At 53.6% G+C, this 15,147-nt stretch overlaps 2 protein-coding genes across 2 annotated transcripts; both read left to right on the top strand.

Annotated features, from left to right (window-relative positions):
* The first annotated feature begins 4,790 nt into the window (after positions 1-4,790).
* On the top strand, positions 4,791-8,297 carry LOC128269437 (prominin-1). The gene is made up of 5 exons (XM_053006896.1): positions 4,791-5,010; positions 5,115-5,406; positions 5,473-7,488; positions 7,548-7,604; positions 8,138-8,297. Exons 1-5 carry the CDS (start codon positions 4,791-4,793, stop codon positions 8,295-8,297), a joined length of 2,745 nt encoding a protein of 914 aa, XP_052862856.1.
* A 701-nt stretch (positions 8,298-8,998) lies between these two features.
* Positions 8,999-10,158, top strand: LOC128269434 (uncharacterized). The gene is made up of 2 exons (XM_053006893.1): positions 8,999-9,517; positions 9,583-10,158. Exons 1-2 carry the CDS (start codon positions 8,999-9,001, stop codon positions 10,156-10,158), a joined length of 1,095 nt encoding a protein of 364 aa, XP_052862853.1.
* The last annotated feature ends 4,989 nt before the right edge of the window (positions 10,159-15,147 follow it).

The following is a 15,147-nucleotide window of genomic DNA, read 5'->3' as shown; positions in this document are numbered from 1 at the left end:
AGCGCCGCGCCGATGCAATCCCAAATCCCGTCCCAACGCCGCTCGAGCAAAAAACCAAAATAAGGCGCGAGCGTCGTAGCGCCATCATCTTCAACCACGTGAATTTTGACGACAAAAATTACGCGCGACGCGATGGTAGTAAAAAAGATGCGAATCAACTTAAGGATGCTTTAGTTGATCTTGGTTTCGGTGTTCGCGTGATCGATGACCTAACGCAGAACCAAGTATTTGATACGCTCCATCTTTATTCGAGAAACGAAGACCACACTGACCACGACTGCCTGATGGTGGTTATGATGACCCACGGCGAAAACGGAACGCTGATGGCGAAGGATACAAATACAAATGACCAAGACAAGCTTCCTTACAAAGTGGAGCGCTTGTGGGAACACTTCGACGACAACGCTTGTCCGGGTCTGGTGGGGAAGCCGAAACTGGTGTTCATTCAAGCTAGCCGCGGGGAGCAACTAGGCGAAGTTTTCTCCACTCTGACCATCCCCAACTTGCTGGTGGTGTACTCTACTTACGATGGATACTACACACGGCGCAATCCAACCAACGGCTCTTGCTTCATTCAGTCACTCGCCGAAAACCTGACCGAGTATGGAACCGAGAAGGATGTGCTGAGTTTGCTTACGGAAGCTTACGTTTCGGAAGACGAGAACATGGACCAAATGAAGCAAATCCCGGTCATCAAGGACACACTCACCAAACCCGTCCGCTTCGATTAGAAGCGTTCTTTGAGCACGAAAATTGCTCTATTTTGTACTAACTTTTTGAACACTCTCTTCGCATAACCGGGAATCGAGTTTTGTTAACGGTGGTTGTGACTCCGGGTTAAAATCCTATTTCTATCTTATCTTAATGCAAAATGTCTTATCGTAATACCGATTAGCTAGAACCGAGCACATCGCCGATTGGCACTTTGTTTTACGCTTCGGCGTACTGTTTGCGTCGATTCCCCAATATACTGGCAATTTTAGAAATAAACTTATACTTTTAGTATAAAACACATCTTTAACTTTAAACAAATTGGATTAATCGTCTCCCCTCAACCCAAAATACACCCCGCTGATAGAGCAGTCGGTAACGCTCTTCGCTGTTAGCGCAGCTGGCTTGGGTTCGAATCCCGGGATCGGTTGTCACTCAACCGGCCATGGTTTCGATTCCCGATACCAGCGTGACAGGGGAGTTGGCGCGGGGCTAACAATCCCACCCGTAAAAAGGAATGTTACAGAGGGCATCAGAGATTAACATTGTCATAGTGTTGTGTTGTGCATTGTCGGGTGTTTTCATAGTTAGTCTCGGGAATTATTGAACGATGTGTTATGTATCGGCGCGATCCGCCTGAAATTGAAATGGTGCGCGATGTATCGGAGAACTACGTCAAAAACGGACAACAATGAATTAGCGAAATTGAACGAATAAATCACCGATTACACCTTAAAATGGTCTACTCACCTTGACCCTTATTCTCGGAACCGACCGTTACGCTTTATCGAAACCGAGTCGCACACACGAACGCAGCACGCGATATGGATAAGGGGCCTTATCATCTGCGCATGATAACGCAGCACGCTATCGGGGAAAAATGCCGCACGGACCACCCGGATCAGTTCCGATTCGCATTCAATCCCGACAGTTACACCGGCCAAAGATTGCCAAAAGTTGCATGGTTTGTTGAACGATCGAAAGATGGATCCTGACCGCACGGATTCGGAACCGTAAGCTCCTACTACTACCCTCCTTCCGTTAAGGCGATAATCCTAAACTATTGGTCCCCTTTAAGGCTCTCCAAGTCATCCGGCTCGTCGGCTGCCTCGGTGATGGTGCACCCCGTAACGGCGTCGCCTGCCGATGAGTTCGAATACAAAATGGATCACCAGCATCGCGGCGTTGCCGTCGTCACGAATCACACTACCTTCGAAAGCCATCTGAAAGTTCCGGCTCGTGATGGCAGCGCAGAAGACCGAGACGCGATTTGCGTTGCCCTGAGCAGGCTGCGATTCGAGGTTCGCGTTTTCGATGACCTCAGCAGGGGCGAGCTGTTCCAAGAGCTGGATCTGGTCGCAAACCGGGACCACCGGCACAACGATTGCCTCGTGGTGGTGGTTTTGACTCACGGCGGGAACGGCAAACTGTACGCCAAGGACGGTGCCTACGAAGCGGAGCGATTGTGGAATACGTTCGTTGGCGAGGCTTGTCCGACGCTCATCGGAAAGCCGAAGCTGTTTTTCATCCAAACGTGCCGCGGGAATCCACGGACTGATGCAGCGGCCACCCGGAAGCGGCGCGTTCCGGATGCGGTCGATTCGCGGGAATCGTCCGCCACTCACAAGTACACCATTCCGACCATGGCCGATCTGTTGGTGGGATATTCTACGTACGACACGCAGCTCTCTTGGCTTTCGCCACTCGGCGGCTCCCAGTATGTGCGCTCGCTGGCCACAAATCTGTACAAATACGGCCACAGCATGGATCTGCTGAATCTGCTGGCCCTCGTCGCAAAGCACGTCGCCTGCGGCCCAACCGGAGACCGGCAGGAACCGAAGCAAATACCTTACACTGTGTCGACGCTTACAAAGGCCCTCTACTTTCCTATGCGGTGAAACGGAATGGCTCGGTGGTAACCTTAGTGACGGTACTCGGCTATCGACGGCACCAATCTAATTGTGACTCTAACAGGCTTGAATAAACAAAGACCAATGACTGATAAAAAATACGTAAGCAGCAAAGATAAGATAGGCAGATAGCAGGGTTAACGTACTGATAACGGTAACACTTTCTCGTATGATAACGCAGCACCGCGCCAGCTGTCAGTTCTTCATCAGCTGTCAGTCAGGCCTTGTGTTTACGAAATAGTTGCGAGTTCCTCCAAACCAGGAAAATGGATCCCGACGTACTCGATTCTCGAACGTAAGTGATAACTAATCCTGACGTGTTTGGCCCTAATTCGTCGGTTTATTTCAAGGCTCCAAGGGTCCACAACTGCCGACCGCCCGCCGGCTGTCCGTGCTCAAGTGCAATCCGTCACATCGTCGCTCGAGCATTTCGAGTACAAAATGAGTCACGAGCGTCGTGGCGTCGCCCTCATCTTCAACCACGTGAAATTTAAAAATGCACCACCACGCCACGGTAGCAACAAAGATGCGGCTGATGTTAAGAAAGCTTTACTTCCGCTCGGATTCGATGTTCGCGTGTTCGTTGACCTAACGCAGGACCAGGTGTTTGAAACGCTCGAACTTGTTTCGAAAAAAGAAGACCACACTAAACACGACTGCCTGATGGTGGTTATGATGAGCCACGGCGAAACAGGAACGCTGCTAGCGGCGGATACACATGCCACTCGGAAGCCCCCGTACAAAGTGGAGCGCTTGTGGGAACACTTCGTCGGTGATGCTTGTCCCGGTCTGGTGGGAAAGCCGAAACTGGTGTTCATTCAAGCTTGCCGCGGGGAGCAACTAGACCCTGGCCTGAAGACTCAAGTGATGCGCGTTGCGGACACGGTCGACGCGAGGGGAACGCCGGAAGATAAGGGCGAAGTTTACTCCATTCCGACCATGGCCGACTTGCTGGTGGTGTACTCTACCTACGACGGACACTACTCGTGGCGTAATCCAACCAACGGCTCCTGGTTCATTCAGTCACTCGCCAACAGCCTGACCAAGTATGGATCCAAGTTGGATGTGCTGAATCTGCTTACCGTCGTGCTGCGAAACGTTGCGTGCAGCTACCAATCGTGCGTTCCGGGCGACGCAGACAAGGACCAAATGAAGCAAATGCCGTGCATCGTGTCCACGCTCACCAAAGCCGTCTACTTCCGTTAGAAGCTCGTACTTAGAGCACGAAAATTGCTATATTTTGTACTAACTTTTTGAACACTCTCTTCGCATAACCGAATCTAGTTTTGTTAACGGTGGTGGTGATTCTTACTCCGGGTTAAAGTCCTATTTCTATCTTATCTTAAAGTGAAATGTCTCATCCTAATACCGATCAGCTAGAACCGCGCACATCGCCGATTGGCACTTGGTACTGTTTGCGTCCCTTCCCTAATATATTGGTAATTTTAGAAATAAACTTATACTTATAGTATAAAACACATCTTTAACCTGTAACAAATTGGATTAATCGTTTTCACTAAAAAAATTAGAAACTCCGTTGGTCATTTCAATCGCTTGACATTTGCTCTAAATCGCGGACACCGGACTCCCGGATTAACACTGGAACCCTTGGAAAAAACTCGAAAATTTCGCAACAACTCCAGGAGCAACATAAGGATTCACCACCACCTCCGACACCAAACGGCGATTGAATGGTGTCAGGTTCTGGCCGCCACGGAACCCTTCGGGCCCTTCGGTTGGCCGCTCGAAGTTGGATTGCGTCGCGTAGGCGTAGTACTCTTCAGTAACCGATCGGCTCTCCCCGTGGGTGCAGGTGTCCCGGTACCCGGACTCGGAGCAAACACAACGTGCCCTAGTACCCGGAAGTAGATCAGCGTAGTCTGCAATTTTGTGGTCCCAGAACGCCCTGTTGGCGAGATAAGATTGTGTTCATCTGTCGGCTGACGGCTAACGACAGTTATGACCATTAAATGAACGGTGGTCGTTGCGCGGAATCGGTGCAAGTGCGGTTCAGAAATCGATACACGTTCCGCTAATCGAATTAACGGCTCCCGGTGCGGTGGTGGTGTATGCGCCGTGTTCCCTTTATTTTTAAAGGAACGTGCTCCCCTGCGACGTGTGCAAAATGGCGCTGTAAAGCCCGCACCGCTTCTATTAACTCACTCAAAAATGGTTCGTATAAATCAGAGTTCCGGATTGGTTCCGTTCGGTGATCCCAGATTGTGCGTATGTGCCCAGGAACAAACGGTTGCCGTACCGCAGGAGTACCCGGAACCGGACGCGACGGATAGCTACCTTATCCCGACGCTCGGCCTGCACCATGGTGCGTTCGTATTCGCCTACATCTCCACGTTCCTGTCCTACATCACGCCGTACGATCTTCCTGTGGGTAAGTTGTTCCAGCTATCCCCATCAACCGGGTTGTGGTCCACCAACGTACGCAAGGCTCGCTGGTCGGGTCCTAAGTCTTGATGAAAGTCTACTGCATTCTAGAGCTGCTGCGTGACGCGTTCCACACGAAGGTCTCCTTCCTGCATCTCATCCTGGAGGCATTGAAAGTGGAATCGGGCTACATATGCTTGATCGCGATCTTCTTCCTCATATCGCTCATCCCGCTCTGCTACACGATCGCGTGGGGCTGTGCCAAGGAACCGGACGACGACCTGAACCCGGGCCCGACCGTCGACGCCATCATCCAGGCGGAAGAGCTTTCGCTCGAGGAGTCGCTGCACTGTCGCAAGAGCTTCCTTGGCCTCGTGCTGCAAGTGATCATTCTCCTGCTGATGTAGGTTCCCGCGTTTTCCGGCACGGAATCCATATTTGATCCCTTGTTTCACTTCACTTCTTCCAGCGCCGGCGTTATAGCGATGTTCGTGACGAACGAGCAGATCGCGTCGGCGATCAATCAGACACCGGTGGTCGTCCGCTCGTCGCTGCTCGACACGGTCACTTTTCTGCACGACGCCGAAGCGCAGATACGGTTCGTCGTGCTGGAGGGACTGGCCACGGCCGTCGAGCGGATGCGAAACGATCTGGAAAACATCGACAAGCTGCTGGGGGAGCCGATCCAGCACCACCTGGCGTTGTTCACCGGGATCGACATTATCTTCGAGTCGATCATCGACATCAGCACCGCCAGCAGTAATTTGGCGCGCCGGATCCACCTCCTGCAGGACACGCTGGCCCGGGCGGCCAAGATATCGTACGAGGCCGAGTTTCGGCTCGACGAGCTGCAGATCCAGCTGTCGGTGCTGCAGCGCCAGTGTACGTTCCGTGATCGGCCCCTCTGCGATACGCTCAAGATCAAGAACTTCGAAGACACGGGGCTGATCGAGAGGATCCGCCGGCTGCAGACCGACGGCACGCTGGCCAAGCTGATGTCGATGGGGGAGGCCGGCCGAAACACCAGTATGCACGCGCTGACCCACGAGTTAACGCTGGCGAGGTCCACGTTTCGGAACTACGCGACCGATGTGCGGAACGCGACCGAGGATACGGCCGGCCGCATCGAGGAGCGCGTGGAGCAGCTTACGAACGACACGCAGGCCACGGTTGACGTGTTGACGCAGACGGTCGGTGGCCTGGTGGAGAAAGTCAATCGGACGGCCAACTTTTCCGACTCGTTCTTCGATCGGTACCGTGAAATCGGAGCCATCCTGTGGTTGGCCGGGTTGGCGACTACCATCATGACGCTACTCGTATCGCTGATCCTGCTCAGTGCCCTAAGCTGTGGTTGTTGCCACGCCGACAGCAAGGCCGGAATCACGCTGATCCTGGGGGCGATTTGCATCTGCATCGCTAGCCTGGCCCTGTCCGGGTTCACCATGATTGAGATGCTGCTCGGGGCGCACGGACAGGTCTTCATCTGCCACCCGCTCTACAACGAGCCGGCCTACACCGTGCTGCAGAAGTTGATCGACAAACCGGGGCTCATCTACCCGACCGAACCGCAGTACGGCATCATCGGCGAGCTGCTCCGGGAGGCGAGCCCACCGGGTAGCAGGCCTGCGCGGCCGATCCAGGTGTCACTGTCGAGTGCGCTTAACGATTGCGAGAAGGGCCGCGGATCTTTCGCCACCTTCCAACTCGATGCGCTCGTGAACCTATCGACGGTCGACCAACGGCGTCAGCGATCGGGCCTTGACCGGGTGATCGATAGTGTGGGCGCCGGCGAGGAACCGTTCCTGGGGTTTACCGTGCGCATCCAGGCCATCCTCGAGGACATGCTGTCCGATTCGGACCTCAATCTGACGGGCACGCGCATGGAGCTAACGCAAGTGTCCCCCGATAAGGACGTGCTCACGTTCATCGATCAGCTACAGCGCGTTTCGGCGCAAATCCAGGACGTGGCCACGACGAGCCGCATGACCACGCTCGGGTCGCGGGCCAAGCGACTCCAGCTGTCGCTGCTGGCTCCCCTCGAGCAACTGCGGGGTGATATCGTGTACCACCTGACGGCGCTGGAGCTCCAACTGTCACCGTGGGCCACGCAGGTCAACAAGAGCCTGACGCACCTCCGGAACGCGCAGACGTTTCTCGATGCCGAAGCGGCCGAAGTGTGCTACAACCGGAGCGACACCTACCGGCGGAGGCTCCGGGGCCACCTCGAGGCGTACTACAACCACACGGCCCGCGTCCTGGGCGATCGGTGCGCCAGCTGTCGGCCGCTGTTCGACATCTTCGACGCGATGCGCATGCTGTTCTGCCACCACATCATGGACCCGATGAACGGGCTGTGGTTCTCGGCCTTCCTCTGCCTGTTCCTGTGGGCCGTCGCGACGCCCCTGTCGCTGATGCTGTCCTCCACGTACCGACGGCTCGAGCTGCTGGCCAGCAAGCTGCAGCACTCCAGCAGCCAACGGTACGAGTAAGTTCGCGCGGAACGTACCTTCGGATGCCTGTCTAATTCTTGTCCTCGTTTCGTAGCCCACGAGCCTCGACGCGCGAAGACCAACGGGAGTCAAGCCAATGGGCCACGCAACGGTGAGTTCCGCCCCGCTCGTCATTCGCGCTGCGCTTCGTGTACCCTTTAAGCAGATAAGTAAGAAGCAATTGTAACTAATTGACCATTTCTCCCACAAACATGCCACCACACACCCACACACACTCTCATGTCCCGTGCCGAATTCCGAATTGGTTCAACATCAATCACGCGAAAATTTGCGCCCAAACTCATCTCCAGACAACGCTCCGAACGATCCACCATCAGTGCCATGCCGGAAATAGATAGGTCCAATTGGTAACACGTGTGTGTGTGTGTGCCTTCCGAAAGCAATCTGTCTCGCAGCAATCACACTGCCACTTGCCGATAGGTGATAAAGAGACGAAAGGACGAAAGGACACTCTAGTGCCGGTCCTAACCTCGAAAAACGCTTGCGTCGCCCTCTTATCCATGGGACACAGGGACACACAGTGCCACAGTACGCTGGATTTTTTCTCTCTCTCCTTGTCCCGTTTCTCTCTTTCTCTCTCTCGCTCCTTTCTCACGCTGTCTGCTGCTGCGGGAAACGTGGCAGTTCCGTCTCGGTGCACGTTAATGCGGTGGCCGAATCGAGCACCGACGACGATGACGGCGGCGACCGCGACGCCGAAGAGGAGGGCGCCGTGGTGATCGAGTACATCGAGCTGAGCTACGCCAACGGCGATCCGACAAACTACCACGAGAGCCTTATATGATCGGCTTGCCTTGGTCCTGGCCGAAATAGTGTAGTGTATGATGGTACGCCTTTTTTTATTGCGAAATAGAAAATTGAATCTCTCTTTCGAAACCGTCGCCACAGAAAGTTGATCGCAGAAAGAAAGCCACAGTTGATCCACAGTTGATCTACGATATCTCGATATGTCGAGAAAAAGATCTTGTTTATGCTGACAAACCTACAACTGTGGAGCATTTGAAGAGTAACATTCACCAAGTTGTGGCCGAGAGGTAACACCCGAAATGTGCGAAAAAGTCATTGAAAATTATCCTTTCAGAATCGCCACTGTTGCCATAGGTACCGAGGCGGCCATCTGAACCCTGTACTTATATCGCACAAATAATTCTTCGAATCGCATGCAATTCGCCAATGGCAACCATAGAACTGCTTCATTGCTCCCGAGAGTTCAAAGTCCGAAACCTAGACTGAAAGCCCAATGGTTCTCGGCAACAAACAACAAACTGTTGCAACTTTCCCTTTTGTTGCGGGCCCACCCTAACGCCGGATTGCCCAAAGCGATCATCTGCTGGTATGCGTATACTGCGGGTTCTGGCGTGCCATTTCTCTTATCAACCGCGCGAGGTGCTCTATGCGGGATACGCTTTCCCTTTTGGGGACAGGCTTCAAAAGGGGGCCCCATTCGTGACCGGCGGCTTAGTTCATCTGTGACGCCGTGCAAAGATGTTGCTCCGTCCGTTGCTTCTGCTGGCTTCCGTTCCGATCTTCTACTGCTGGCCAATCAACACGCGAACTAGTGAACCGGAACACACCACGACACGTCGTAGCCCTCGGTTTCTAGGACTCTTGGGGCTGCTGACCGGGCTGACGTTGGTCGATTCGCTCGACGACGACAGTGATCGACCTCGCCGTTCCGGGTTCGTCAAGATCGACGTCGGTCGCCCCTCGTTCGATCCGTATTACGGTGCGTACGCCTACAGTGGCGGTGCCGTCAACCCGTACTGGACCGGATCGGGTGGACCGGGGATCGGATCGTCGATCAACATTAAAATTCCATTCCGGCCGGGGGGTGCTGGTGGCGGTGAGTTCGGCACGATGGCCCTCATTCCGTTTCCGGTGCAGTTTCCTGGTGGAGCAGCCGGCCATTTCCCTAGCGGTTCCCTAGCGTCCCACGGTTCACCACCGATCGGCATCGAACCACGGCCGTCGATCTTTTCCGATCTCGGTGCCGCCACAGGCTCGGTAAGTACGAAAGACTTCAACTACGCCGCAAGCGACAAACCCGCTCTGTGATCCGATCTTTGCAGCACGGCGCGACCGTTCAAGCCGACGAGGAAGCCGCTGGAAGGAAGCAACCGAAGAAGAGCCCCTCCGGCCGTCAACGATTAAAGGTGAATCCTCCGCGGGCAACGCGCAGTACGGTAGATGAGGACGCCGACGATGACTCGGAGCCAGTGCCGCCCACGGAAGAAAGTGCCACCGAGGATCAACCGACGGAAGTGCCGGCCACGGAATCCGATAGCGAGATATCAGACGTCCCGTGTGTCTCATCGAGCACAACAAGTTCAGCCAATCAGTCCACGGCACCGCAGATCGAAGAATCCATTCCGGAGGCCGCCGACCCGCCAGCCACACTGGCGTCAATCGTTCAGCACGGTAATCCGCACGTCACACCGCAGCCGGGCTATCCGACCCACCAGCACAGCCTGGCCGATGTGTCCTTGATCGATCTGACAACGGACGATCCACGCGATGGCGCGTTTCAAGCAAGCCAGGCCGATCATTGGCAGAACTATTACGGCACCAGCGCGCCCCGGCAGCCCGATGATCGGCGGGCTAACGATCATCGATCAGGCTTTTTTCCCATCGTGTCCACACATTAGCAATGGCTGGCAATAAAACCCGGTCCTGGCTCCTGTCACAGCAGACACCCTCTTCCGGCTGTCTCGACCGGCCGCCGATCCTATCCGATCCGTACCCACTTACGTAACCCCGAAAGCGCACTGCACTCCGGCATTCGCAGTATCCGAAAATGTGTCGCATTATGTGGCACCGGTGCCATAATCCACCCCGGTCCGAACGAGACACTTGTCGCAGCGGACAAGTGCTGCTGCTGCTAATGGGTGCGTCTACCCCACGCTGTGGCCCTCTATTGTGCGTTAACACTTGCCACAATACGAGCGGGCTCTGTCTCTCTCGCTACATTACCGCTCCCGGCCAGGAGGTGGTGATTTCAAGTGGGTAATAAACACAACCCGATTTGACCACATACCGGGACCGGGGTCTGTCCTCTCTCTCTGTATCAAACGCAGGCATCCCTTCTGTTTGGGTCTTTTGTTTTGGGCATCCTCTAACGATTATCCCCGGAGGCCGGAGGCGTTATTCGCTTCGGCGGGCGATCGACTGGCGACTTGTCTGAGACCCGTGACTCTTTCTCTCTCTCTCTCTGTCGGTACCCTGCCGGACGACGTTCTTTCCGTTACCTCCAGAGCTAACGGTCCGGGTCAAGTGTGGCCACATCTGCTCATGAATCAATCAGCATCATAAACGCGCGACGGGCTCCGTTTTCCGAGGGAGGAGAACCACTTGTCGCGGTTCCAGTCGCGTGCTTACGGCCGGGTCGGTTTTCAGACTGCGACGCAGCGAGTTTCGAACTCAGCTTAAGAACATGATCAATGTTCCCGAATTCGAAAATAAATAAAAAAAGCTCTCCGCAGGACCAGGATGGTTGCGATTCATTCAACGAATTAACTAATGGCGCTGGCGTCGTGACCGGACCGGGCCCGGCACCAAACCCTTACGATCGGTTCGCATTTCCTGTGTGCCGTGTGTCGCCAACTGGAAATGGATTTATGTGCGGCCATTAGCGTCGAGCAACAGATTTTATAAACTATCAAAGCGACAAGCCACAGGCGGGTTAAGAGAGGCGACCCACGGGACCGGACCCCGGGCTGGTGCCACGGTTGGTTGTTTGCCTTTTTCCACCAGCCACCAGGAGACACACGGAGAGTAAGCAATAAACCGAGGTCGAGGCTTCGGGGATATCGGGGCACACAGGAAGTGCCCGCGACCGGTCCGATCCGGTGGCGCCCCGAGCATTTCCGGAGCCACCGCAGTCACTATCAAACGTTCGACCCTTCTTCGTCCGTTCCCGGGGCGACCGGCGACCGGCGACCGGCGTCTGGTAGACCGGCGTGGAATTAGATATCAGATGAGGGACTTCGGATCGAAAGTCTCTAAAAAGTACTCGAACCACTTAGCGGAGCGAAGGTTCCGGAGTCCGCGACGTCTACCCCGCCGGCTGGCCGGAGGGTGCCAGAAGGAGTAAAACAGTGCCTAAAAAAATCAACAACCTCTTCAACGGTTTGTCGTACCCAAATAGCGAGAGCGGTCGCCGCCGAAGGGCGAGACGCCGGATGGCGAAAAGGACACACATTAGAGGGCGCGCTGCGAGGCGCGCTAGAGCGAGAGCGCGCGTTCGTGTGGCTCCTCAATTAGAGGGACCACAAGCAGGGCTACCGCTAGGGCCCGGCGACAGTCGCATGGCACCTGAACCAGTCTGGTGGCCGCGTGGGTAATTCGACCAGCGGGGTGAGGTGTATAAGAACCGTGTCCGGAGCGGTTTCGGCCATCAGTTTCGCTCCATCGATAGAACCAGAATCAACAGAAAAGATGTCCGCTTCACGTATACTTCAATCGCTCGTGTGTTGTTTGGTGATCGTACAAAGTGTGTTCGGATACGCAATCGGGCAACCGGAATCGCCCAGTGCCGACACGGAGCGGGTGATCGACCACTTCCGGCAGCGAGTGACAGTCGATCCAGAAAGTGCACCCAAGCCCAATGGCCACTTGGATGGACTGCAAATGCTGCAGCTCTTGCCGAGCGTGATTCGACAGCTCAAACAGGACACCCTGGCCGAGGACGAGCGGGCCGCGTTTCAGCTCGTGTACGGCAGCCTCTGGGAGCTTGCCCTGGAAGAAGCGGCCCGGCCACGGGGCCAACCCCGGAACGCGATCCTGAAGGCCCTCCTCGCATCGCCCGAGATACGGCACGGTCGACCGGACATTCGCTCCGAGCTGGGCAACGACATCGCGCACAACTCGGTCGCCCAAGTGTACCAACCGGAAGGCTCGAAAGCGATCGTGTTCGACGATCCAGCGCGACGCCCGGCAGACCCGTCCCAGCGTGTCCTCCGTATGGCGGCCGCGATCGTGCAAAAGTACTACCTTAAGAGGACCAAGCCTGCGTACACCAGTAAACAACCAGTGCCAGTGCAACGCCGGAAGCCGCGAAATACCCAGCCGAACCTGGAAGCGATCCGTGTCACGATCGAGATGCCGCGCTACAAGCGATCCGTCGTGACGAAGCCGCTCGAGCCGGTGAGCGAGGACGACGGGGAGATGGAAGCGAAAATTTGGGCGGCCATTAAGGCACAGATCGGCAATCCCAGTGGCGAAGACGACGACGATGAGGATGAGAACGACGGTGACTCGGAGGCGGAGTATTTGGACGATGAGACCGACTACCGCGGTGTGCTGGGCGATGACGGCGACGATGATGACGAGGAGGAGGAAGCGGACGAAGTCGAGGAGGACATCGACGCCAACCTGCTGACGGCGAGCCGGCACAACTTCGAAAACCCATCGTTCAACGAGCTGCTGATGCTGGCGGCGAGACACCGCGCGATCCGAAAGCAGCGGCAACAGCAGCGGAATGCCAACACGAGCGACGAAGATTACTAGCGCAGGCGTTGGTGATAAGGAAGGCGCACCAGGCACCAGACAAATATGTGGACCATATAGTAACGTTCGGGCGAGCCACGAACGGACAGAGATTGTTGAACCGTACTCCAGTTAGGTTAGAATTAAGTTTTGCTTGCCCAGGGGGGTCTGTGAATTAAGGGGTCTGATTTGCAACGGTCCTAACAACATTTGTACAGTCTAATGAGTAATGAAATATAAACTATAAGTGTTATCAGTTTAAATTCGGCGTTTTACTTCTCACAAACCTATCTAAAGTTTCTTGTTTGGGTTTCAAACATTGTTCGAAAACCACCCGAATAATGCTGAATTTTATGTTACGTTTGTATGGGACCCCGGAGGGTCGCACTGTCCGGAGTAATAAAACTACGCTGCGCAAAATTTCATGCGGATTGCTTCAGTAGTTTTGGAGAAAATGCGGTACAAACAGGAGGACAACCATTCATTTTTTATATACTATATAGAAGAAGATTGTTTATTTTAGTGTTGAATAAAGAATTCTTAGAAAGTCAAACTTTACCAAAGGATACGCATTAAACGAAGTAATATCTAATTGTTGCCTTGAAAAAGCTTAAAATCAGTGGATAGAGTGGATGATCGTTATTTAAATTGCATTTCATTCATCGTGTTCATCACAACTATCATGTTCCTTCTTAACGAATTTATTCTGTTATTAGGACTTTTAAATTGAATTAATAAAATAAATGTATTAAATTTAGGTTGTTTCTGTCTGTAAATTTCTGAATGCTGTCGTTCTGACTGCTGAAGTTCTTGTCTTTGTTGTGAATCGGTTCATCGGTTTAAGCAGAAAGGCTTTCGACTGAAACGCATTGCCACAAAATTCATACCGAAATGACTATTCGCCGGTATGAGTCCGAATGTGCTGCTTAAGACGCGATTGCCGTGCAAACTTGCGAGTGCAATGAGGTCATTTATTTTGGTCCCTGTCGTGAGTTTTCATATGGCGGCGCAGGTTGGTTGTTGAATGGAACGTTTGGCTACAGACTTTACAAGGGAATGGCTTTTCGCCGGTGTGAGTCCGAATGTGATCCTGAAGTTGTTCTTGCCTTGCGAATTTGCGAGGGCAATGAGGACACTGATGTTGGTCATTGTTGTGAATTTGCTTGTGGACGTGCAGGTATCGGGCCGCATGGAAAGCTTTGCTGCAGACTTTACATTTGAATGGCTTTTCGCCGGTATGAGTTCGAATGTGCTCCTTAAGACGGGATTGCCGTGCGATTTTGCGAGGGCAATGAGGACACTGATGTGATGTGTCCTTGTCGTGAATTTTCATATGTCTGCGCAGGTAGCGTGACGCATGGAACGCTTTGCTGCAGACTTTACATTGGAATGGCTTTTCGCCGGTATGAGTTCGAATGTGATCTTTAAGTTGGGATCGCAGTGCGCATTTGTGAGAGCATTGAGGACATTGATGTTGGTCCTTGTTATGAATTTGCATATGGATGTGCAGGTTGTTTGCCGAATGGAATGCTTTGCTGCAGACTTTACAAGGGAATGGCTTTTCGCCGGTATGAGTTCGAATGTGATCTTTAAGTTGGGATCGCAGTGCGAATTTGCCAGGGCAATGAGGACACTTATGTTGGTCCTTGTTGTGACTTTGCACATGAAGGCGTAGGTTGCGTGCCGCATGGAACGCTTTGCTGCAGACTTTACAAGGGAATGGCTTTTCGCCGGTATGAGTCCGAATATGATCCTTAAGATTGGATTGCCGTGAAAATTTACCACTGCAATGAGGACATTGATGTTGGTCCTTGTCGTGAATTTGCATATGTTGGCGCAAGCAGCGTGCCGCATGGAACGTTTTACCGCAGACTTTACAAGGGAATGGCTTTTCGCCTGTATGAGTGCGGATGTGACTCTTCAGATTGAATGTGTTTGTATACGTGGCGGAGCAATGAGGGCACTGGTGCTTTTGCTTGTTTCTATGCACATCACGATTAACTTTTGGGCTCTTCGTTGTAGACACTGAGAACTCTGCAGCGGCGATATCCTTTTGGGAACTTCGACGCTTACTTGACCTCAACAGTCGCCGCTCGCCGACTACGGAGACACGTTGATTATCAGTGTGTTTTGATTTTTCTTCACCATTA

Source organism: Anopheles cruzii, chromosome 2, assembly GCF_943734635.1.
Source record: "Anopheles cruzii chromosome 2, idAnoCruzAS_RS32_06, whole genome shotgun sequence".
Taxonomy (NCBI): Eukaryota; Metazoa; Arthropoda; class Insecta; order Diptera; family Culicidae; genus Anopheles; species Anopheles cruzii.
Note: the sequence above shows the minus strand (reverse complement) of the source record. Positions and strands in the feature narration are given on the sequence as shown.

Excerpts from the sequence above, each read along its gene's own strand:
- LOC128269437 (XM_053006896.1), top strand. The coding sequence starts at position 4,791 with ATGGTTCGTATAAATCAGAGTTCCGGATTGGTTCCGTTCGGTGATCCC. Across the intron at positions 5,011-5,114 it reads GCCGTACGATCTTCCTGTGG|AGCTGCTGCGTGACGCGTTC; the intron begins GTAAGTTGTTCC and ends ACTGCATTCTAG. Across the intron at positions 5,407-5,472 it reads GTGATCATTCTCCTGCTGAT|CGCCGGCGTTATAGCGATGT; the intron begins GTAGGTTCCCGC and ends CACTTCTTCCAG.
- LOC128269434 (XM_053006893.1), top strand. The coding sequence starts at position 8,999 with ATGTTGCTCCGTCCGTTGCTTCTGCTGGCTTCCGTTCCGATCTTCTAC. Across the intron at positions 9,518-9,582 it reads TCGGTGCCGCCACAGGCTCG|CACGGCGCGACCGTTCAAGC; the intron begins GTAAGTACGAAA and ends CGATCTTTGCAG.